Below are 26,459 nucleotides of genomic sequence, written 5' to 3'. Positions count from 1 at the left end.
TTACGAATTTGGAATAATAGGCGTCGCACCCCAAGACGTACCTCATGATTCGCAATGTTCCCCTAGACAGGCCCTAGGAGCAACCAGCGCCTCAATTCGGTATGCATCTTTAATACTTTTTAACACCCCTGCCCAGAAGCTCGAGAGCTCATCGCACTCCCAAAACATGTGTATTAGAGATGCAGGTCCTCGCTCACATCGTGGGTAGGAGTCATCCATTCTAGCCCTAATTTTGTTCAGGAAAGATGTGGTTCTGTATACTCGATGGATCAGCAACAATTGGGACGTGCAATGTACCTCACATACCGACAGTTGCGGTGTCAGAGCCGGTATCTCATTCCATTGTTCATTTGAAATAGGGCCAACATCCTCCTCCCACCTTCGCCTAATCGGGAATGTTCCTTCTCCTGGACTTTAAAAAAAGATTCCTATATATTGAAGAGATCAGCCCCTTTGTAGAGGACCTAGTAAGAATCTGTTGCAGGAGTGGAACCCTCACACAGGTCACTGGGATAGATTAGGCCTGAGACTGGAACGAGTGTCTCGGCAGTAGAAATTGATAGAAAGCGGTACGAGGAAGAGAAAACTCCTCTCTAAACTTATCAAATGACTTGAATTCCCACGGAGAGAACCCTTCCAGGTGGAATCTCTCAGTCAATCGTTTTTTTTTCCAGATCGGTGTAGCCTGAGTGAAGCCAGTTATGGACAGCAGCTCCCGGCACTTGTGCCAAACCCTACTGATTAAGTTAATTGTAGGCATTGGGAGGCCACCCTCTTCCAATACGACTATAGGGGATCTACACTTATAATGTGGGCCACTAATCTTGCTGACATGCTTCCTCCAGGAGCCTGTCCCCAGCCCCCCAGGTGTTGTATCTGTGAGGCGATAAAGTAAAGCCAAGGATTGGGAAGAGACAGTCCGTCCCCCCCCCCCCCCCCCCCCCAGCTTTATTCTGGGAGATTTTTACACCAGATCAAACTCCTAAACAGGCCCCGTATTCAAAAAAATATCCTCTGTGGAATCCACACCCGGGAATTATGCAGAACATACATGACCTTTGGCAACAATATCATTTTAAGGAGATTACTCCTACCAGCCATATTTAGTGGCAGCTTACACAATGCAGTCATTTTATCTATAATACTTTTTAGCAGCGGTTCAATGTTGTCTTTGACATAATGACCGATATCAGAGGAGACGGTAATACCTAGATATTTAAAGCTCTTCGTAACTTGCAGCCAGGTGGACAGAAGGGAGAAACCAGGGGGAATCAGGTCCAATGGAAACAGAATGGATTTATCCCAGCTTATACGGAGACCCAAATCTGTCACCAAAATCATGTATAGGGGACATTATGGGACCGAGCGACTCCTTCAAATCCCCAATATGCATTAGCATATCATGCGCATATAGTGAGACACTTTCTTCACCAATGCCTGCCAGAAACCCTACAATCCGTCTGGACGACCTCAGTAGACATGCGAACGGTTCAATTGCTATAGCAAAGAGAAGGGGAGAGAGGGGACAACCTTGTCGGGAGCCCTTTTCCAATTCAAAGAGCTCTGAGGTAGTACCATTGGCCTTAATGTACGCCACTGGGCTTTGATATAGCAACTGTACCCAAGAAATAAAAGTATCCCTAAAGCCCATAGCCCTCAACACTCCCTATAAATACTGCCATTCAATGCTATTGAAGGCCTTAGCCGTATCCAAAGATAGTATTGCCAGACACCCGACCGCCTCTGAATATTAAGAAACTGCCACCCAAGATTAACTGATGTTGATTTATCAGGCATAAAACCAGCTTTGTCCTCATGAATAATAGTAGTAATTACAGTTTGCAGCCTGGACCTTTGCTAGAATCTTAACGTCAGAGGTCAGTAAGGAAAAAGGTCTGTATGAATAAGGACGAGACAGGTCTTTTCCAGGTTTTGGCAGAACCACGACTATTGCTTCCATCACTGAATCAGGCAGGCAGTCTCCCTCTCCAAGGCCTCTATAAATACTTCCAAAAGCTGAGGTAGTAGGACAGTGCTTTATTTTTTTAAAGAGCTTGGCTGGTAAGCCATCTACATCATTCGGGAACGACCAAAGCGCCAACTCCAGCTCCTCCAAATCTAAGAGGCTGGTCCAGACAGATGGCATGCTCCCTCGAGAGCCTGGGGACAGAAATGCCAGTGATGTATTGCGCCATGTCTTCTGGGCCCCTTGACAATTTGGACTTGTATAGATGTTTGTAGTAAGAGTAAAATATTGACAGTATGTCAATATAAGGCTACTTTCACACTTGCGTTCGGGGCTCCGCTTGTGAGTTCCGTTTGAAGGCTCTCACAAGCGGCCCCGAACGGATCCGTCCAGCCCTAATGCATTCTGAGTGGATGCGGATCCGCTCAGAATGCATCAGTCTGGCACCGTTTGTCCTCTGCTCCGCTCAGCAGGCGGACACCTGAATGCTGCTTGAAGCGTTTTCGTGTCCGCCTGGCCGTGCGGAGGCAAACGGATCCGTCCAGACTTACAATGTAAGTCAATGGGGACGGATCAGTTTGAAGTTGACACAGTATGGCTCAATTTTCAAACGGATCCGTCCCCCATTGACTTTCAATGGAAAGTCAAAACGGATCCGTTTGCACTATCTGGAACAAAAAAATAAAATAAAATAAATTATATATACCGATATATATATATATATTTTTTTTTTTTCATGGTAATGCAAACGGATCCGTTCTGAACGGATCTAAGCGTTTGCATTATAGGTACGGATCCGTCTGTGCAGATACCAGACGGATCCGCACCTAAACGCAAGTGTGAAAGTAGCCTAAGAAGTGAACAATGAACCTTCAGCATTCTGGATAGCCAACACTCCATCTTGCGCCCATAATATTCTAGCTAGCAAACTACCCGAGCCCTACCCCAGCCTCAAAGTACTTCTGTCTGAGAAAGAAGCGTTTATTGTCAGCGGTATGCAGTAAATGTTCCTTTAAAGCTACTTGCTCTGCCAACCATAAAGTCTCATTCTCACAGATAGAAGACTCGACAAAGCGCATTTCCGTCTCCACAACTGATTTTTGAAGCGTTTCTAGACTTTATGTTGGCTAACCCACTGGATATACAGCATCCTTAAGAATACCTTACAGGCATCCCATACAACTCCCTTAGGTGCCGATCCCACATTGGTAGCAAAGAATTCCTGCAATTTAACCGTCATTTCCTCTCCCCACTGTCCACCAGGTGCAGCCAAAAGGTGTTGAGCTTCCATGTACAGAGACCAAAAGGGTCCCTGACACCCAGTTTGCGAACCAAGTGTATAGGGAAATGATTGGACAGGCTCCTGGGTAAATATGCAGTGTCCACCACAAAGGGCAAGAGATCAGACGACCCTATAGCCAAGTCAATCTTGGAGAGAAAGTGATGCGAATTAGAGAAGCAGGAGAATTGACGCGCCTCTGGGTTTCTCACCCGTCAGATATCAACAGATCTAACTCCTTTAAAAGCCTAGCAAATACAGTGTCACCATTCTTTCCTGCTGAGTCTGCCACCCCCAACCTACCCCGCCGCGGTGAGGGCATGTATCTATTAAAAGGAGCGGACATTCGCAACTATTTATCATACATTGGGTTTACAAAACTCCAGTGTTTTTACATCGTATTGGCATCAGAACGGATGCAAAATGTCCAAGATCAGCAGATTTATTACACCTGCTATGGCAGTGCTCAAGACTAGATAGTTTCTGGACGGGTGTACTAGAGTTAATTCAAAGAGCCTTCTTAATACAAGTTCCTTCGGGAGCCTAAAATATGTTTTCTGGGATATATGACTGAGATTGGAGTGAATGAGACAGATATAGTAGCCGTCCCACTGCTATCCTAAGTAGCCAGGAAACTAATAGCATTACATTGGATCCAGGCATGTTCCCCAGGACTGAAAGAGTTCCGAAATAAAGTAAACCCGATGCTGACGTATGAGAAAATTGTTTTCTTGAAGCGGGGTTGTCCTCAAAAATTTGAAAAGCTCTGGAACAGATGGCTGAGCAATATTGGTTAACCCTTAAATTGTCGGTCAATGCTGAAGTGTGGGGGTGGGGGGAGGGCGTTTGGGTATGTTGGGAGTTAAATCTCTTGCCTTGTTTGTGTACTTTTACATCAAGGAAGGTAATTTGTTCCTCCTGGATCTCCTGAGTTAACTCCGAACCAATTTCATTGACGTTCAGGGTATTAATTAATTTGATAAATTCATCCCTACTGCCCTTCCAAATCACAAAAATATCGTTGATATAGTGTGTCCAGAACAGAATCTTCTCGTTCGACCAGGTGTGGTGGTCTGAAAACACGATATTGTCCTCCCACCAGCCCAGGAAGAGGTTGGCATAAGTGGGGGCACCACTGAGCTGGTGGTAGAACTGTGAGTTAAATAGGAAGACGTTATACGTAAAAATGAATTCCATTAATGTCAGAATAAAATGATTATGTGCCCTATAGTGTGTGCCCCTGGTACTCAGATAATATGTTACCGAGGCCAATTCCTTTTTATGCGGGATTGTACTGTAGAGTGACTCTACATTGATACTTGCAAGATCTACAGTAAGTCTCAATTTTATTCAATAGTGTAGAATGGAAAGATTGTCCCATCCATGGTCTGCTAAGCAGGCGGGTAGTGGCAGGCACCAAATGAGTCTCAGACAAGCAAATAATGGGTGGCTGACATTGCTGGAGTGAAATATTTATTTCTGCGCGTTTCATTGCCTCCCCCAGTCCTCTAACATTCCATCCCACAACTAAGCTTTTCAGACATAATCTAGGTGTTCACATATTGCGACAGGATAGACAGGCCATTAACAGTGTAGCATTAGCCACCACCGCTCATTGGTCCAGATTGTTAGCACAGCAGTCTCTTCGCTAGACCCTCCTAAACCCCCCAGGCAAACATAAATTATAAACATAACAGTATTTCTCAGGTATGCATGTATCCCATAAAAAAAGAAAAGTAATATAAATGAGGCAAAAAAAAGCTTCTTGAAGCCAAGTAGTGGCTAAGTAAGGAAATCAACAGCAAAAAACTCTAATCAGACATATAAGGTATCACCACTAGCCTACCTCCCAGAGAATAGATTCTGCAGTGGACAGCATACAAAAAAAAAGCGCCATTATAGAAATAGGGCACCTAACCTGTGCTATATACATTAGTACTCCTGTGCCAAACAACAAGATTACATTACCCCGCACATGAAGAGAACACTCAGTATAACATTCCAGTAAGTGAGGAAAAGGAGAGTAGAAAAAATGCAGGAGAAAATAGAACATATCATACAGGGAAGGGAGGAGAAAGAGGAAAAAGGAAAAAAATAAAAACAAAAAATATGCGACACTTATCCGGCGCATCCATTTAGCATTATGCCAGTTTTGTAAGTTTCCCGCCATGGTAGAGAGGTGTACACTTCATCCAGTGTTTTTTAATGCCTTGAGGGAGTGTTAGTTAGTCTCCAACCATTGCGCAGCATTCAAAGGAGTATCAAACATACAGACTTCTTCATGGGCAACCACTCAGCTTGGCAGGATATAGCATAGAGCAGGGAAGTTTAAAGTGCCATAGGAGGCATTTCACATCCTGGAACTTTGCCCTTTTTGCGTTGCACTTCAGCGGAAAAGTCCAGGAAGATGGATATTTTGTTCCCATTGATGAGGAGGTCAGGGTGATCCCTGGATTTCCTGAAGTGTAGGAGCTTTATCAAGACTGGACGCGGGAGGGCACAGAATGGCACTCTATGTGCCTGTTCAATGGCAAATACAGGAGACAATGAGTCCTTGCCAAACTTGTGTGTCAGCCAATCTTCAAAAAACAACACTAGGTCGGACCCCTCTGCCTTCTCAGGGACCCCCACCAGATTATTTCTGCGCAACCTATTTTCGAGGTTATCAGTTTTGAACATCAGTAAAGACACATTATGTATAATCCTGCCAAGATCCTGTTTTACGGGGGGTAGTTGGTCCTCCACATTGCTCTTTCCTCCACCTCTTTAATCCTCTCATTGACTTTTCTCAGAAACTGCCTGATAAGAGACATTTTCCTGTAGATTGCCCATGTGAGAGTTAAGGATGTTTAATGAGCTGCTGCAACACTGTACAGCAGAGGATATGTCCTTTATAGTAGGCTCACCAGCAGGTATATGAGCATTCCCAGTGGAGGCACCTTCAAGTATGCAGGTTGATTGTGTTATCTGCCTTCAAGGTCGCCATTTTGGAGGCCACTTGCGCTTGGTCAGGGCCTGCGGGGGGGGGGATTGGAGGTCACTGAGGATGAATAGGCATATTTACCCAATCGGGCCGCAACCTCCGCTTCTGATGCAGCGCCATCCTGCCTTGGAGTGGCAGGAGACACGGCATCCTTCTGATCCCTCTCTCTCTTCCTTGTTCATCATTGACACAGGAGGTATCTGCTTGTTTGGCGGCGATGTCTGGTGTCATCCAGGACTGGTTTTGTCCACAGCAGGAGGAGGAGGGAGGAGAATTGAAGGAGGTAAGATGGGAGCCTCTCAGTGCTGCGTCCTCTTACATGCTCGGCCAGGCCATGCCTCCCCGGAAAACCCTTTGAATGAAAACCTGATCCAGAGTGCTCTGGACGTCAGACTGGGCCAAAAGTTCACCGTCTTCTAACCAGGCAATGATCCTAAGCACACAGCCAAGACAACACAGGAGTGGCTTACGGACAATTCTGTGATTGTCCTTCAGTGTCCCAGCTAGAGCCCTGACTAGAACCCAACTTAAATATTTCAGGAGAGACCTGAAAATGGCTGTCCACCGACAGTCCCCATCCAACCTGACTTGGCTTGAGAAGATCTGCAGGGAAGAATGGCAGAAAACTCCCAAATCCAGGTGTGAGGCCTAATCCCTGTCAAAGGTGCTTCAAATAAGTACTGAGTAAAAGGGTCTGAATACATCAATGCAAGGATTTTAGTTTTTCCTTTTAAATAAATTAGCAAAGATTTATAACATACTATTTTCACTTTCTCATTATGCAGTATTCAGTGCAGAATGAGAATGAAAAACTAGATTTATTTTCGCACAAAGCCACAACATAAAATGTGAAACCAAGCCTGAACCAAGGATGACAGGTGGTGTGTCTCAGACTGCTTTCAATTGTAACACTGTATATTGCATTTTCACTTGTTATATGGTGTAATTGCACTGATCGTATAATATTAATAAAAAAAGATCTGATTAAAAAAATAAAAACAAAAACACTAGACTCAACAATAACAGCTTTGTATTAGTGAAGCTGAGCATTTTTTGATATACAGTAGATAGACCTCAGGATGGGTTTTCTGTATCTGATTGGTGGGGGTCCAACTCCTGGGACATCTGCCGGTCAGCTGTTTCTGCTCTGGTGAGTGTCGCAACCTCCTCACAGCATACCAAGCACAGTGCTATACAATTTTTAGTGTTTGTGCTTGGTATTGCAGCTCAGGCCTATTCAGTTGTATGAGGCGAGTGCTGCGGCCTCTTCAGGCTGATTGGCAGGGCTGCTAGGAGTCAGACTCCCCCAGCCCCCCGATCAGATACTGATTACTTATCCTAAAAATAGGTCAATGTGAACATGTCGGAAAATCCCTTTAAAAGCAGCAAGATCTCAGGAAAGAAAATAGCAGATAAGCATCCCCTTTAGGGTAATACAAATATTTTTTAAGCTCCTGACTGGACAGGACTTTGGGCACAAACATGGCTACTGAATGCTGGCCACCACTTGGATAAGTCAAGCTCAGCTCTTTCTTTGGACACATCTAAAAAAAACTGAAGTATTACTAAAAAACACCATATTACCTTTGTTCTGGAGTGAAGTACCAAGACTATTAAGATCAGCAAACGGATCAAAACTGGAGGACTTTGCTTGAACAAAGGATGAACTTGAAGATGTACTCATCTGGCTTGATGTAAAGGCTAAACCTAAGACATCAATGAAGAACAATTGAAAACCAAATAGAGGAATTTACTAGTAACACGTTTTCTAGAAATTTAAATACTGTATATTGTATGTGTCTGAGGCTGCAGCTACACTTTAAAAGCATGTATTACATGTAGTAAAGCCAGAAATCTTGTAGCGTGATGGCTGCTTATTTCAGGCCTTTCCTGCACCATCAATGTAAATGTTCATTTTTCTTTGTAAGAGCAGTCAGCTGGCTCTTCCAATACACAAGGAATACAACTACAATAAACCAGACAGACTGTCATTGCTTTCCTATTTGCCATTTCACATCTGCTCTTTCCCTTTCCTCTATTGAGATCTGTCACAGTCAAAAACGCTTCAGTTCTGTCCCCTTTCATTGTCAATGGGGACAAAACTGAAATGAATGAAACGGAGTGCACCAGAATGCATTCAGTTCCGCATGGTTGCGCCCCCATCGCAGACATCTATTTGTGATGTGGTGCGGAGCAAGACAGATCCGTCCTGACACACAATGTAAGTCAATGGAGTTCATGAATCCGTCTTGGCTATGTTAAAGATAATACAACCGGATCAGTTCATAACAGATGCAGCCGGTTGTATTATCAGAACAGAAGCGTTTTTGCTGATCCATGATGGATCCAGCAAAAACACTGGTGTGAAAGTAGCCCTAGATGTATTTTGTCACTTTGAAGGTATATGCACATTCATAGGAACAGAGGGACTACAGGCTGCTAGAAGGCAAGAAAGATTTCTAAGGATGCGAGCGCTGCTGCTTCTTCAAAAGTACCTGCGCGTTGTCTCCTTTGTAGAGGCTGTACAGTGTAATTACACTGCGCCGCTGCTGCAAAGGAGACAACTTGCACAACTGCTGCAGCCTCTCCAAACAGCTGATTGGTGGGGTGCCGTCAATCTGATATTCATGACCTATCCTGAGGATAGGTCATCGATATTGTAGCACTGCACAACCCTTTTAACTGTTTTGTTATCTGGTATAGGTATCTAATTTTACAAATATAAATAATATCACTGTATACCGTCATAGTCCGATTTGTTGGATTTTGGAAGAAACACATTGGGTTTAGCAGGTTCATCCCATGAATTCCATCCTCCCAAAAGGTCTGGATTGCTTGCAGAAGAAACTATTTTTGAGTGAGTTGTTGGGAAATTATCTTAAGAGAAAGAAATAAGTAAATTATAAAACAATACATGGAATACTATAGAACAACCATCAATGTGATTACACTGAAACCGGCATTCATAATATAGATTTTTTTTTTTATTGACAGGGGGTCCACTTTAAATGGAAAATATGGTTACAAAGTTTTTTTTAATATTTAAATCAAGTTTTTTTATTTTAAACATTTTTGCAGAAATTGTGTAGCGACTTCACAGCAGTCACCTCATTATCATCACAGGAGGGATTACAACAAAAGAAGTCCAATAACACACGGCCACACCAGTGATATTGTTCTTGACGATAAGATATAAGCCCTATCAGGAATCACTTACCTAGGTTTAAGAAGTCCATGCTTGAAGCGGGAGTTGGAGCACTTTGTGTGGAAGGATACACATTGGGAGTGGATGCAGAGTGTGGGCTGATTAATCCTTCAAACAAATCTGGACTGCCTGACTTATTTTCAGTGGTTGCAAATGGGTCAAATGGATCTGTTGAAAATATTTGCAGGAATTGCAACATTAACACAGTTGTAACATACAATCAATAAAGGCTATGTACACTTTTGGGGGCATTTTTATATTATTGCATTGTACTCCTTTTGAGCTAAAAATAACTTTTTAAATTGGTTTATATTAAAAATATGGTGTCCTTTTTTTCTGTACAGAGCTGACATGCTGTAGATGCGCCCTTTGGATTTTCTCTCTTTTCCGTCAGACTAAGAGCAGATGGACTCCTAATCTCTGCTCTCTGACATTATAAACACTTATTATAGCTCAGTTCTTTTCTTACTGATCAGAATGTGGCTTAAATAAGTGTTCATGACTAGAGATGAGCGAACCTCTGTTTTAAGTTCGGCGTCTAAAGTTCGGCTTCCGGTTAGCGGAGAATCCCGATCTGGATCCGGATATGGATTCCGACTTCCGTTGTGGTCCGTGGTAGCGGAATCAATAATGGCCGATTATTGATTCCGCTACCACGGACCACAACGGAAGTCGGAATCCATATCGGGAACCATATCGGGATTCTCCGCTAACCGGAAGCCGAACTTTAGACGCCGAACTTAAAACAGAAGTTCGCTCATCACTATTCATGACCTCTCAGTAGTTTAGAGCAGTGTTTCCCAACCAGTGTGCCTCCAGCAGTTGCAAAACTACAACTCCCAGCATGCCCGCACAACCAAAGGCTGTCCGGGCATGCTGGGAGTTGTAGTTTTGCAACAGCTGGAGGCACACTGGTTGGGAAACACTGGTTTCGAGATAAGGTTTATTTGATGACCTGGCACAAAGTGAAAGCGTACCAGTCACCCAGCAAGAAAAAACTGTGACAGAATAGCTCAATAATTTGAATAAAGGACAATTGAAAAAAATATTTTTAGCCAAAAATGAGTAACATCCAATCATAAAAAAAATTGCCTCCAAAAGGTGTACACAGCCTTTAAATCACTACAAGAACAGAATCCATCACTGTAGGTTCAATTTAATGGATCAGTAAACAAAGGAGGAAAATATTCAATATATAGGATGCAGAAATCTCTGTACAAGCCTCTGTAATGGTCATAACCTGACTGAAGGAAACACATTTTGCACTCTTCTTTTAATACTGAAAGTTTTCTACTCCACTTAGGGCACTTTCACACTTGTGGCAGAGGACTCCGGCAGGCAGTTTCGTCGCCGGAACTGCCTGCCGGATCCGTCAAAACGTATGCAAACTGATGGCATGTGTCAGGCGGATCAGGATCCTGATCCGTATGACAAATGCATTGAAATGCCGGATCCGTGTCTCTGGTGTAATCCGGAAAAAACGGATCCGGCATTTATTTTTTTCACATTTTTGAAAATGCCGGATCTGTTTTGCGGCAACACTCGGGGCCGGATCTGGCATTAATGCATGTCAATGGGAAAAAAATGCCGGATCCGGCATGCGTTCCAGAATTTTGGACAGAGATAAAACCTTTCTCTTCGTCCTGAAAAGTAAAAAAGACGGAACTGAAGACATCCTGAACGGATTGGTCTCCATTCAGAATGCATTAGGATAAAACCGATGAGTTATTTTCCGCTATTTAGCCCCTGTGACGAAACTCAATACCAGAAAAGTTTACGCAAGTGTGAAAGTACCCTTAGCTACTTTCTCTTGCATTTGGACCAGAAAGCCCAGCAAATTAGCTACAAGGGAGCAGAGCTCTGTCAGTATAAAGTGCAGAGTGCCTGCTGGAGGTAGGTAAAGCAGTAGGTTGGTTAAGTGAAGCCAATAGTTGCAGAGCATTGACGCATGTCAGAAAACGTTGTGTAGGAACTTCGCTACAGCGCATTATCATGGGGCCATTGTATTATTTCCTGGGGTGTTAAGTACCTATAGTATACAGGACACATGAGGGACCAAAGCGAAGGTATCTACATGTATTAAAGCGAATTTCAATTTAACACTGTGTGTGAATCTAGTCTCTAAGGGTACTCTAGCATAAAATCCACTTAAAGGGGTTATTTAATATCCCCCCCCCCGGGCCCCTCAGAGGTAATATACTGGTACTTACCCCACTCCCTGCGCTGCTCCTGGTCCCCACACCACCGCTGTTGCTTCTCCCTGTACACAAATTAAAATATCTGGTGTCTGTGGTGGGCAGTTATGGAGCAGCCAACGGCAGGCGGGGATGGGTACGAGCCTCCCTAGCATCGCGGGTGACGCTAGGGAGGCTCGTCCCCGTCTGCCACTGGCTGATCCCCCCCCCCGATACTGGATAGCTTCATCTGTGTAGAGGGAGAAGCAGCAACGGCGGTGTGGGGACAAGGAGCGGCGCAAATATATTCCCTGTGAGGGGCCCGGCCGATATGGGGGGGGGGGGGGGGGGGGTGGGGTTGTTGTACGCTGTTGGATAACGACTTTAAAGAGAACCTGTCACCATGAAAAGCAGTACAATCTGCAGGCAGCATGTTATAGATATTCCTTGGAGTGTTGGAACTACATCTTCAATATCAGGTTATACACTTAGGCCTGGCATCCTCTGTTGCATCCAACCAGGAATGCCATGGATCTAATGGTAATGGTAAGCCGATTGTATTTTATGGCTGTAGCATATATATTTATTTGAGCATGTTACAGAAGCCATGTGCACGATCCTACTCCGTGACTGACGGCTTTCTCTGTATGCACAAAGCATGGAAAGAACAGAGATACAAATAAATAATGAATATATAACTATATACCAAACATGTTGCAGGCAGTGTGCAGGCATCAACATGGTGACAGGTTTACTTTACATTCAACGTCTGTCCAGATGATCATAAGCAGTCCGCTCATAGATTAAAGGGCAGAGTAAAATGGAAGAAAACATGTTAGGGAAAGGCTCCCTCTCCTTTGTTGTCAAGCGCTGATCATGCATGTAAGAGCGGATCTTGTGAAGTGGATGGGAAATGGACCCAAAGCTCTACAGTATGACAACTGTATAGGAGATGAATTTCAGCAAAGGCCAACAGGACAGTCTGTATAACATTGACAACTCTGGATCTCTGCAAAGAAACTATATATATTACCAGAAGCGGAAAATGTGGTATTATACGATGATCCGGACCCTGCAGATGTTTGAGCTGTGCCACTAAAAAATAAATCCTCCCCAGTACCTAGTAAGTTTTCAGTTTTGCAATCATTAGTAAATTGGTTGTCTGAAAAGAGATTGTCCAATAAAACGGCATTGCTGGAAGAATTCTTCATTTGGGAAGGTATAGTACTGGTGTCTTTCATGGGTGATGAATTAAGTCCCAATAAATCTGCTTCTACTTCTTCATCTGTAGGTTGTGGAGTGTCTGCACCAGTTTCGGAATCAAATAAATTATCTGTAGATTCTGTTTCGTGCGATACGATGCTTGTGCCTCTTTCTTCACTTTCAAGTGCACTGTGCACTTGACCAAAGTCATAGAACTCCTCATCAGAAGGTTCACTTCTGTTATCATTTGTGCTTCCATTGTGCCCTCCCCTTGGGGAATGCTCCTGGACTCCAGCGTGATCTTCTCTTACTTCAATTTGATCTAAACATCAAGAACAATAATGATCAATACTTTAATGTAATAAAATATTCAAACAAATGGAAAGAATCTGCTCTGCACTGGGTGCATTTTTTTTTTTTTAACAAAAATGGGTGGATGTTTTTCTGGCTATAAAAGTATATTCTGCTTCCTGCCCCTCTTTAAATGGGTTGTCTCACCACGTCACTTCTGCACTTCAGTCCAGGAGTTCTGGCACTCTAGGGGATGGGGGGGCCTTGTAGTATGACTGGGAGCTCAGGCACTGGGATGCAGTAATCCCATCCCACCCCATGTCTGTGTGAGCACACTCCAGAGCCTGCTAATGATTCAATAGCAGCCTCAGTGCAGCACTGGTGTGGCTTCACATGCCTGCAGCCCTTGAACTGCTCCCAGGTTACTGCCATAGCCGGGTGAAGCTCACAGGTGGCCGGAACAGGGGGGAGCTACTGCGCACGAGTGGCTATGCGTGCTCGCTCCAGCGATCCCGGCCACCACAGACAAAATCTCTTTACTACCAACTGAGCAGATGCAGCCATTCCTGACTGCAAGCACTCGAACAAAAAAAAACTATAAAATGATACTTTACCAGGAGTGGAGGCAATATTGTATAAAGAAGTATAATTAGTGTGTTCTTTATTATTTCATTCTGTTTAACCTATAAATGTTCCAAGTTAGACAACCCCTTTAACTTCATTTTTGTCTCTACTTTTTCGTTACTATTGGATTCTACTTATCTAGGGCTAACATGTTTTTCTAGTTAGTCTTTATTACAATTTTCAACAGTTTGACAAACTCTATCTAGGAAGCCCCTGAATATATTAGAAAGCTTGTGTACAGGAACTGAAGACAAAAAGAAGACGTGTGATGCTGCAGGCGGTGCCCCAGCTCTTGTGGAAACTGATGCTGCGGGAGGATATATTCACACAAAAATTAATGCCACTGGAAATCTGTTCTACTCCTCTGAATGAAATTGTTTTGGTGGCAACAGTATCGGTTTCTACAAACCTCCATTTACATGAATGGGACAGTTGCAGAAATTTCTTTCAAGCTGGGTTCACAAGGGTCTAAAAAAATCCAGCTGAAAAATCCACTGTGGTTTTTGCTGCAGAATATTCAGCAAAAAACGCATTGCAAAGGGTGAAATCCGCAGGAGACATCTGCAGTATAAACTGACATGCTGCAGATTTCAAACCCACAATGCTGCAACCTTTTCTCTGCATTTTTTAAGGAATGGGTGGATGAAGAAAAATCTGATGATGTTCTCTGCCACTTTGCTGGTACTGCACAATGCTGTGGATTCACAGGTATTCAGTCACGTGTGAACCCAGCCTCACATGTCTGTATTTTGGCCAGGATTTTTTTTTTACATCAGAATTTGTAAACCAAAAGCCAGAAGTGGATCCAAAACACAGAAAATGCACAATTTCTCCAATACCTTTTTTGTTCCATTCCTAGTTTTGGGTTCTAAATACTGATATAGTATACTTTGCTAATACAGAGAGGCTTCTGCTGTTTGAAGTTGGAAGAGGTAGAAGACTCAAATACCACCATGAGTCATATCTTCTCATTATTTTACCCCTAGACTAAAGTTTAAGATTTAGATCCTTTGTTTAGGGACCATACACATTTTCTACCATGACAATACTCACCATATGCAAGTGTAGATTAGGCCTTATAAAACAGAAATGAATGAATGGTATTGAAAAAAAACAAAAAAAAAAAAACATCTAGTACTATTTTTTTTAGTTATTCTTTAAAGATCTGTCACCTCTGACATGTCTGTTTTAGTAATTACTTGCATTCCCCATATCTAATAATTATTCTGGAGCGTGGTTTTCTAGAACTGCATGTTGTGCTCACCTTCTAGTATTCCTCCTGGATGAATGGGAATAAATGAGACTTCTTCCTGATGCTTATGAGCTACCATGAAGAATCCAATGGTTCACAATAAATGTTAATCAGGAAAATTCATTAGTCCCACAGATGCCAGATAATAGGAATTTACGGTATTAAGATTAAAAAGTAACTGTCATAGGCAATGTATTTATGGGGAATTGAAAGACTTACTGTGAGAAACATATGGTACTTTTATAACTACAATGGCCTAAGCGAATATTATATTTTGTACAGAATAAATACCTTGCCAGTCAAGAGTTTGAAAAAAGTTATTCTGTGTATGTTCATCGGAGCTTGGGGGTTCTGGGGAATGTTCTGCTGGGGAGAGATCTGCTTCATACTGTGCTGTTGACCCTGGTTGCCTGGGTAATTCGGGTTTTCCTGCAAAACAAAAAATAAAAAAAAATGATATATACATATATACACACACACAATATTGTGGCGTAAAAAAAGTTGCACATTATGCCGCACACCATATATGCGCTGTAAGTTTTTAGGTTTCTTTTTCAGAAAAGTGGCGAGAAAAGGGAGTGGGGCTTCACAAAGCCCACCACATTTACTGTAACTTACGCCAGAAACTGCGTAACTTCAGTTTCTGGCACACAGCAGGGCAGAGAGGCACCTAACTTAAAGAGTTCCATGAGGTCTGCAAGAATAAATTCATATAAAATGATTAGAAGAATTTTCATTCTACAGATTTAATTCACAACATCCTTTAGTGTTCATATCCTAGTGGCTTTGTCAGCAAGATCAACCCTATACAACCAAGAAAATAGCCTGGTCGGGTTGATGAAGCTGATTAAAAGGATGCCTTTCCTTTCTCTGTAGGAACCTGCGTTCCTGAGAAATTTGAACTTTGATTAATATGCAAATTAGCTATTGGAGCACCAGGAGGCGGACTTATGCTGTTTGAGCACTGCTCCTGTGAAGCACCTGGTGCTCCATACTGATGCCCCTCCCCCCTCTAGATTGACAGCACTAGACCAGAGGCGCATGCATGATGTTGCTACTGTACTCTGATTTGGGATGAGCGAAGCAAGCTTCAGATCCTAGATCCGAAGTCGCTTCGCTCAAAACTTCTGGTTAATGCTGTACGGAGCTCTGTCTCCGTGCAGCATTAAAATGTATGGCCTCTGACGAGACTTCGGTGAATAACTTAGGTAATTGATTTTAAAACTGAAAAACCATTTTAAAACTTGGATCTGAACTCTGCTTCAGTTCCGAGGTACTAGTTGGAACTGAATCCAAGTTAGGATCAAAGTTTAACATTTTTTTTCAGTTTAAAAACTAAATACCGAAGTTATTCGGTAAAGTCTCTCGAGACTTCAGGAGTAACTGATTTCACCTCGTCGGAGGACGTACATTTTAATGCTGTACAGAGACTGATCACCGTACAGCATCAAACCAAAGTTTTGAACGAAGCAACTTCGGATCTAGGATCCGAAGCTCACTTCGTTCATTCCTAATTGTGATATCATCGGTGGCAGTGTGCAATAGTCAAACATCATGCATTGCAATCCTAATGCAGGATGTTGCTACTGTACTATGGTAAAGTTTTTTTAATGCTCCCCGTTCTCATTGGTGGCAGTAGAGACTCAGGGGAAGAGACAGGGCCAGAGAAGGAGGCGAGAATACTCACCAGTTGATCCTCCCAGCAGAAAAACTACTCAGCTTCAGCTGAATATGCATACTGCACACGCGCAGTCACGTCACTGAACCCAGAAGTAGTGGCACGGTCAGCTTCAGCTGAATAGCCTGGCTGCGGGGAGGATCGAATAGTGAATATTCTCACTTTTCTCTCCGCACCTCTCTCTTCTACCTGAGCCTCCACTGCCATGAATGAGAATGGGGAGCATAAAAAAAAAATAAAAAAAATATTGTTTTACCATACCAAAAGTACCAACATCCAGCATTAGGATCGCATTGCATGATGTTGCTATTGCACACTGCCACCAATATCACAATGTACAGTAGCAACATCATGCATGCGGCTCTGGTCTAGCGCTGTCAATCTAGGGGGAAGGGGGGCATGTTTTAAGTGAAAGGGGCATCAGTATGGAGCACCAGGGACATCGCTGGAGTAGTGCTCAAACCACATAAGCCCGCCTCCTGGTGCTCCAATAGCTCATTTGGATATTACTAAAAGTTCAAATGTCTCAAGAACAGATTCCTACAGAGAAAAGTAATGTATCCTTTTAATCAGCTTAAATCAACCCCACCAGGCTATATGCGTGGTTGTATAGGGTTGATCCTGGTGATAGAGCTGCTTTAGAAAGGGGTTGATATGGCCATTACTAAGGGAAGATGGGACTAAGCCTTGGCCACCAAGTGGCCAGGGAACAGCAAGCAGGCTGGCGCTCTCCGGGTTTCAGTAGCTCCCATTGCAGAGCATGAGAGCTACAGACACAGCGTAGCACAGTAAGCAATGCAATTTCCAAATTATGGAAACAGCATAGCTTACTGTGCTGCGCTGTTTACATAGCTTCCGTGCACCAAAATGGGAGCTACTAAAAACAGCAGACCATTGGCCTGCTCATTGTTTCCTGGCCATCTGGTGGTCAGGGCTCAGTCCCATCTTCTCTTAGTAACAGCGAGATGAGACAACACCTTTAACATGTCTGTATCCCAGCTGCCCCTCCCTCATGCTCCCACTTAAGCCTCAAGTAAAAGGATTACCAAATTTAGACAGCATTTCCTGTTGTTCTTCTCGGCTTGAAAAGAGAATCTTAGGAGTCAACCTCTTGGTGTTAAGATTTTCCCAGGGTGGAGTGATGTTTGCCGGCCTGTCTCGCGGAGAGACTTCCACCTCCAAGTTCACTTGAAATAAATCAGGGTATTTTTCTTGTATATCACATGCATCCAGATCATACCTAAAAGAGTGGTAAAGTGAAAATATCCAGTTTAGCTCTCGTTTCCATGTAATTATTTTTGCTCTCACTGCTTTTGCAGCTATGTAGAGTACATGATTAATACAATGGCATAATCTGAAAAATATGCATACGCAAACAGTATTTCGGGTACATGAGGGAACAAAACAACAGGAAACAAGGCAGTCTGCAGAGAGCAGGGTCAGGAGTACATGCACAAAGTTAATGGAGGAAATATTTAAGCAGTACATGACTCCTAGGAGGGGGGGGGGGGGGGGGGAGAAGGTGCAGAAACATTCTGTCCACATTTTGCTGTAAAAGCACTTTTGCACATTCCTAACGAGAACTTAGCTTTAAGGCTTTATTAATATGAAATAATGCTGCATATTTGACTACATACTTTGCAAACTTCACAGTTGTGGCATTTCGGGGTACAAATCCAGTATGAAATTGTATTTGAAACATCTTCATTGAAGTCATCTGAAACAGAAATAATTTGACATATTAAAATGTCACTGTAGAAAATTATAATTAGGAATCAGTCTGGTCTTTTTCAGCTGGCAAAGTGGGTAATAACGTGGGCTTTTGATGGCGATTTAACCTGCACCATTGATACTATTGATACAAATGGTATTCTCGTTCAAGAAGAAAAAGACAACACTTTTGCCCAAGTGTTGTACGGGTTGTGTGGCTGCAGACAGGGAGCCAGCTTATGTGGGCTCTTGCTTAGGCTACAACTGAACTAGAACCATGATCTTGGTCTTGTCCTAAAACGGACATCCTAGGTTGTATCTCCTGTTTTATGGCAGCTGGTGCCACTGGCATAAAGGCTTAGATTCTCAGTTTTGATGAAGACTGTAGCCCTATTGTAGCCTGAGATAATAAAGATTAAATCAACCCTCCCTCCTTGAGTTGGTTTTGATCTCAGGTAGCATGGAGTAGGAGAGGAGGGGCAAGAGGGGGACACGCAGACATATTCTCTCCCTCTTTGTAACTGTACTCGCCATTGGGAAAATGTAAAGTTACAACGTCACATGTCATCAGTCCCCTTACTCCATCAGAGATCATGACTGCTCTGTCACATATGAAAGGGGTGGGTCATTTTTCTAGAAAAGGAATGAGAAGATGCTGCATCTTATTAGGCCGTTTAATGATCGCATGAACCAGACATTTACCAGCATCAAATAAGTCACACCAAACATATGTACCTCATGCTCCTCTATAAGAGCTTATTCAAAAAAAAACTGCTCACACAAGGCATTGGCATCATTTTGGCTGCATTTTATTTGGAGTCTAATAGCCCCATGCTGAGCTGTGCCCCTATCACTCATGTAAACTTGGCCAGTATGTTTGTTGGGAAAGTTTGCAATCCTAGATACGCCCATCCAGAATGTCTCATACTAATAGAATATAAACTTAAAATGTTGTTTATGGGTCACAAAATACACAGTAAAAAATAAATAAATTAAATAAAAAAATAAATACAAAAACAATACCAGAATCGCTGTTCTACCGAAAACAGATTATACCAACAAAAACCAAAAAAAAAATTATAATAAAATAAGTCCTCACATGTTATGCTGTTTAAGAATAATAATTTTCCCCGGACCGTAGAATGCAGCAGCCCAAAAACTAAATTAAGTTATTTTCCCTGATGAAGCCCTCTTCAGACAGTTTAGGACATCTGGAAAATTGATTGTCCGGAGAACCTAAGGGGATCAGGACCATGAGTCTTGTGTGAAATTTTGGGTCCATGGCCAGGAAACCCCAAACCTCAATCCTATAGAGAACTTGTGATGAATCCTCAAAAAGCAGGTGGACAAACAAAACCCCAGAAATTCTGATGAACTCCAAGCACTAATTAGCAGGAATGGGTTGCCAGGATTTGGTCGAGAAGATGATATCCAGCATGCTAGGTTGAACTGCAGAAGTCTTGGAAAAGAAGGGTCAACTCTGTGAATATTGAGTCTTTACACAAACTTGATGTATTTGTCATTAAAAATAAAAAAAACTATGAAACCCTTATATTTGTACTTAAGTATACCAGAGAAACATCTGACAAAAAGATCCAAAAACACTGAAGCAGCAAACTCTGTGAAAACCAAAATTTGTGTCAGTCTCAAAACTTTTGGCCATGACTGTACATATGATCTCCTGCAAACTATGCTGACTATGCCATAGCTCTCAGTCCTGTATCAACAACTACAACTGTATGGGGACAACTAACTGTATTTTCAACATCATCATTAGATTGCTTGTTTTCTTGGTTACAGGTGGTATAAATGCCTGGTCTCCACGCCACCTGACCATCACTTGACAAAGCCTTCGGCAAAACACATCAGACGTGGGTCAACTTGTGTCCAGTAATTTACTATGTCTGGCTAAGGTGCTTTGTTATTAAAACAGTTTAGTTTCTTTGCTTTTTGGAGGGTAGATTGGTTGACCACCAACATTTTTGATTATATGCTTGATCTATGGATTGCATGCACCTATTATGTGTGTTGCTGGCCACTAGATGTGCCTCTTGTATTATGTGTGTTGCTGGCCACTAGATGTGCCTCTTGTATTATGTGTGTTGCTGGCCACTAGACATCCCTCTTGTATTATGTGTGTTGCTGGCCACTAGACATCCCTCTTGTATTATGTGTGTTGCTGGCCACTAGACGTGCCTCTTGTATTATGCGTGTTGCTGGCCACTAGACGTGCCTCTTGTATTATGTGTGTTGCTGGCCACTAGACGTGCCTCTTGTATTATGTGTGTTGCTGGCCACTAGATGTGCCTCTTGTATTATGTGTGTTGCTGGCCACTAGACGTGCCTCTTGTATTATGTGTGTTGCTGGCCACTAGACATCCCTCTTGTATTATGTGTGTTGCTGGCCACTAGATGTGCCTCTTGTATTATGTGTGTTGCTGGCCACTAGATGTGCCTCTTGTATTATGTGTGTTGCTGGCCACTAGATGTCCCTCTTGTATTATGTGTGTTGCTGGCCACTAGATGTCCCTCTTGTATTATGTGTGTTGCTGGCCACTAGATGTCCCTCTTGTATTATGTGTGTTGCTGGCCACTAGATGTCCCTCTTGTATTATGTGTGTTGCTGGCCACTATATGTGCCTCTTGTATTATGTGTGTTGCTGGCCACTAGATGTCCCTCTTGTATTATGTGTGTTGCTGGCCACTAGATGTCCCTCTTGTATTATGTGTGTTGCTGGCCACTAGACGTGCCTCTTGTATTATGTGTGTTGCTGGCCACTAGATGTCCCTCTTGTATTATGTGTGTTGCTGGCCACTAGATGTCCCTCTTGTATTATGTGTGTTGCTGGCCACTAGATGTGCCTCTTGTATTATGTGTGTTGCTGGCCACTAGATGTGCCTCTTGTATTATGTGTGTTGCTGGCCACTAGACGTGCCTCTTGTATTATGTGTGTTGCTGGCCACTAGACATCCCTCTTGTATTATGTGTGTTGCTGGCCACTAGATGTGCCTCTTGTATTATGTGTGTTGCTGGCCACTAGATGTCCCTCTTGTATTATGTGTGTTGCTGGCCACTAGATGTCCCTCTTGTATTATGTGTGTTGCTGGCCACTAGATGTCCCTCTTGTATTATGTGTGTTGCTGGCCACTAGATGTGCCTCTTGTATTATGTGTGTTGCTGGCCACTAGATGTGCCTCTTGTATTATGTGTGTTGCTGGCCACTAGACGTGCCTCTTGTATTATGTGTGTTGCTGGCCACTAGACATCCCTCTTGTATTATGTGTGTTGCTGGCCACTAGATGTGCCTCTTGTATTATGTGTGTTGCTGGCCACTAGACGTGCCTCTTGTATTATGTGTGTTGCTGGCCACTAGATGTCCCTCTTGTATTATGTGTGTTGCTGGCCACTAGATGTCCCTCTTGTATTATGTGTGTTGCTGGCCACTAGATGTCCCTCTTGTATTATGTGTGTTGCTGGCCACTAGATGTCCCTCTTGTATTATGTGTGTTGCTGGCCACTATATGTGCCTCTTGTATTATGTGTGTTGCTGGCCACTAGATGTCCCTCTTGTATTATGTGTGTTGCTGGCCACTAGATGTGCCTCTTGTATTATGTGTGTTGCTGGCCACTAGATGTGCCTCTTGTATTATGTGTGTTGCTGGCCACTAGACGTGCCTCTTGTATTATGTGTGTTGCTGGCCACTAGACATCCCTCTTGTATTATGTGTGTTGCTGGCCACTAGATGTGCCTCTTGTATTATGTGTGTTGCTGGCCACTAGACGTGCCTCTTGTATTATGTGTGTTGCTGGCCACTAGATGTCCCTCTTGTATTATGTGTGTTGCTGGCCACTAGATGTCCCTCTTGTATTATGTGTGTTGCTGGCCACTAGATGTCCCTCTTGTATTATGTGTGTTGCTGGCCACTAGATGTCCCTCTTGTATTATGTGTGTTGCTGGCCACTATATGTGCCTCTTGTATTATGTGTGTTGCTGGCCACTAGATGTCCCTCTTGTATTATGTGTGTTGCTGGCCACTAGATGTCCCTCTTGTATTATGTGTGTTGCTGGCCACTAGACGTGCCTCTTGTATTATGTGTGTTGCTGGCCACTAGATGTCCCTCTTGTATTATGTGTGTTGCTGGCCACTAGACGTGCCTCTTGTATTATGTGTGTTGCTGGCCACTAGATGTCCCTCTTGTATTATGTGTGTTGCTGGCCACTAGATGTCCCTCTTGTATTATGTGTGTTGCTGGCCACTAGATGTCCCTCTTGTATTATGTGTGTTGCTGGCCACTAGATGTCCCTCTTGTATTATGTGTGTTGCTGGCCACTAGATGTCCCTCTTGTATTATGTGTGTTGCTGGCCACTATATGTGCCTCTTGTATTATGTGTGTTGCTGGCCACTAGATGTCCCTCTTGTATTATGTGTGTTGCTGGCCACTAGATGTGCCTCTTGTATTATGTGTGTTGCTGGCCACTAGATGTGCCTCTTGTATTATGTGTGTTGCTGGCCACTAGACGTGCCTCTTGTATTATGTGTGTTGCTGGCCACTAGACATCCCTCTTGTATTATGTGTGTTGCTGGCCACTAGATGTGCCTCTTGTATTATGTGTGTTGCTGGCCACTAGACGTGCCTCTTGTATTATGTGTGTTGCTGGCCACTAGATGTCCCTCTTGTATTATGTGTGTTGCTGGCCACTAGATGTCCCTCTTGTATTATGTGTGTTGCTGGCCACTAGATGTCCCTCTTGTATTATGTGTGTTGCTGGCCACTAGATGTCCCTCTTGTATTATGTGTGTTGCTGGCCACTATATGTGCCTCTTGTATTATGTGTGTTGCTGGCCACTAGATGTCCCTCTTGTATTATGTGTGTTGCTGGCCACTAGATGTCCCTCTTGTATTATGTGTGTTGCTGGCCACTAGACGTGCCTCTTGTATTATGTGTGTTGCTGGCCACTAGATGTCCCTCTTGTATTATGTGTGTTGCTGGCCACTAGACGTGCCTCTTGTATTATGTGTGTTGCTGGCCACTAGATGTCCCTCTTGTATTATGTGTGTTGCTGGCCACTAGATGTCCCTCTTGTATTATGTGTGTTGCTGGCCACTAGATGTCCCTCTTGTATTATGTGTGTTGCTGGCCACTAGATGTCCCTCTTGTATTATGTGGATCCTTTTATGAGTAAGTGTTTTTAATGTGACTTAATAAAGTGAGGTTGTTTTATTGGATTTTTCTAACATGTGTCTGTGTTTATTGATGTGTACTAATTTGCATACAGATTAGAACATAAATTGCTCCACATTGCAGGAACGTATCTGGCAGCTAAAGTAATTGTATAATGACAAAAGGCATCCCTACCAGGATTTTGCTCAATTGGAAGTGCTGACAGTCTAACTTTATTAGGATGTTTGCTCAGCATCATTGCTCATATTTGGAAGTGGCTAACAAGCTATAAAATGTTAGAGGTTCACACAATGCTTCCAAACAATAGCTAACATGCCTGGAAATAGATTTTACAATAATCACACTATTCATTACCTTTGCCTGTAACCTGCCTCCTAATGTAGATCTAGCATGGTATATGACAATTAAGACATCGCCTTGCACCGTTACATCTAAAGGAATTTCAGCTTTGCCATCTTCACTTCTGAAATCGCTATAAAAAACAAACAAAAAACAAGTGATATTTCAGTAGCCATGAAAAGCAAACAGAGCAAGAGAGCTAGAAATGGAGGCAAAGAAGAGTAATTGCTTTCAAATGCTGAGGATGGCAATCGATCCTCATTTAACAATTAGACTGTCCCCATCATGACTTACGAAGTATCTTTCCATATGCAAAGAAAAACTCAAACTACAGCTTCATATAGTTGCATACATTGCCCACTCACTCCCATTAAGAGAAAAAGAAAAAAAAAAAGTATCCCACAGAATGCCTCTGCACTAAAAAGCGCAGTTGACTATGCTTTACAATCCAGTTTTTACTACCGTTAAGCATGCACAAAACCCTTTGCTCGTGGTCTAGTGGCCCAAACCAGATGACAAGTTCTCTGTAAGAGCCCTAGAAATAAGTGTTCAGTTTACTTCTTATTGGTTATGTAGTGTGGCTGAACAGTTACATGTATGGCTGACTATATTTTAACCTTTCAGTTAGTTTCTTTTTTGCAATCAAGATGGAGGACAAACCCCAAGCAAACGCGCCCGGAAATGGAAAGCCCAAGGAATATGCCTCACAAGAAGAATACCTCTGGGAAACTACATGTATTTATTTTACTACAGTAACATGCTTACCTCATTTTATCGTATTCTTGAGATGTAGACGCCACTCTCTCGTCACCAACGTACACTTCACAGAAGGGTCGGCAGCCATTGCGCAGCTTGCTGAATAGTGGTACTGGAGTCATACCTATGGCCTTGATGAGAATTGGCTTACTATGGGGAATTATTGGCTCCTCTGCCATCATATCACACATGTATTCTATGTATCTGGAAGAGGAATAAGAGCAGAGAATTTATCATGAGGGGATTTTTTGATACCCCTTTTGCAGTAATTTACATTGATGTGATTTGCACAAAATGTATCAAACGCCTCATGATGTTGGACAAATATGGTGCATCTAATCTTACACTTATGTCTTGAGATGTTACTCCACTTTCTACCCCTTTACTGGAGTAAAATTGCAACAATTTTTGCAGCTTTTTAAGAAGTCACATTTAATAAATCTGGTTTAAGGGAACGTCTACACGACAACATTTGTTGTGCGACAATAAATCGCGTGACAAGGGTACAACGGCACTGCGACATGTGTTGCGACACATTTAAGTCACGTGACACATTTATTTTTATAATGACAGTCTAAGGTCACCCACTGTGACATACTGCGTGCAACAATGACAGTCGCACAAAAAAAATCCAACTTGGCTAGATCTTTATGCGACTGTTGTATCGCAGTATGTCGCATAGACAGTCATCATAAAAAATGTTGCGCAACATTACTGCAACTTATTGTCGCACAACAAATGTCATTGTGTAGGCGTACCCTAAATCAGCTCGACAGGCTAACCATGCCCACTTTAACATATACTTTTCTAAATCAAAGTGGTGTCAAAATGGAAAATGTAGCAATATTTTGGCACAAATAAGCTCACAAAGTCCCAAAGCCTTATTTCACGCAGTTTGTAGTGTTAAATCTGTTGACAGATCCTTCAGCCACCCCCACTGCAAATATGTACATAAAATCAAGCACACAGCCATGCAGTCTCCATAGAGAACCATTAGTATGGCTCAAACTGGAAAGCTCAGTGATTTAATCATGGCATTCCCAGAGGATGCCACCTTTGTAAACTTTCTGCTCTGCTAGATCTGCCTTGGTAAACTGCTATTATTGTGAAGTGGCATGTTCAGAGAATGCTACCTATTGGAATACATAGTTTAAAGAGTAACTAAACCTTTATATAAACTTTTAATATGTTGTCCCTAATGCCCTAATAAAACTGTCTCAATACTTGATCAATTTTCTACTTTTACTACACTTTTCCCTGCCTAAAGTGCGCCATTCACTGTGCTTAAAAACTCAGTTCTCCATACACCGCTGACAACTCAGCAGTGTACGGAGTACACATTTTATGAATAGGGCCGCAGCAGCACTGTGAGTACAGGCAGGAGCGCATATTGCTGCTCCTGCCCGTGCTCCCTGGAGGATTACTAACTCCCGACATAGCACATGGGTACCTTGTACCCATGTGCTATGCCAGGATTAGTTGAGCGAAGCAGGTTCCTGCCTGTACCTGCTCCGCTAAACTAAGAACTGCATGACAGCAAACCACATATAGCTGTGAAATAACCTGGAGCGGTCTCTCTATCAAACATCATAGAAAAAGATACCTTTTATGAGACGGCCAGATGCCAGGCGGACATCTCTTCATGCTAAACATATACACAGCGGCTTCAGCTGTGGTAAAAAGGCGACAAAAGCACAGAAAGGAACACACCACAACGGCTGAAGCAGCTCGTCCATCCTAAAAGGCAAAAATATGATACAGAACTTGACGCAATGAAGAAACTTATCAAGGCTGATGTGAATTATGCCGGAG

General features: G+C 42.9%; 1 protein-coding gene across 1 annotated transcript in view; it reads right to left on the bottom strand.

Annotated features, from left to right (window-relative positions):
• The window catches only part of GAK (cyclin G associated kinase), a 102,055-nt gene that overhangs the window by 21,574 nt on the left and 54,022 nt on the right, over positions 1-26,459 (bottom strand). Inside the window, exons 15-24 of the mRNA XM_044269079.1 lie at positions 26,251-26,384; positions 24,657-24,851; positions 23,907-24,024; positions 18,293-18,372; positions 17,702-17,895; positions 15,269-15,406; positions 12,641-13,132; positions 9,446-9,601; positions 8,971-9,105; positions 7,813-7,935 (exon numbers count right to left, since the gene is read on the bottom strand). Coding sequence (XP_044125014.1) covers positions 7,813-7,935; positions 8,971-9,105; positions 9,446-9,601; positions 12,641-13,132; positions 15,269-15,406; positions 17,702-17,895; positions 18,293-18,372; positions 23,907-24,024; positions 24,657-24,851; positions 26,251-26,384 — 1,765 coding nt within the window. The remainder of the gene's footprint in view (positions 1-7,812; positions 7,936-8,970; positions 9,106-9,445; positions 9,602-12,640; positions 13,133-15,268; positions 15,407-17,701; positions 17,896-18,292; positions 18,373-23,906; positions 24,025-24,656; positions 24,852-26,250; positions 26,385-26,459) is intronic.

The sequence above is a fragment of the Bufo gargarizans genome, chromosome 1 (assembly GCF_014858855.1).
Source record: "Bufo gargarizans isolate SCDJY-AF-19 chromosome 1, ASM1485885v1, whole genome shotgun sequence".
NCBI lineage: Eukaryota > Metazoa > Chordata > Amphibia > Anura > Bufonidae > Bufo > Bufo gargarizans.
This window is presented reverse-complemented; position numbering and strand designations above follow the sequence as displayed.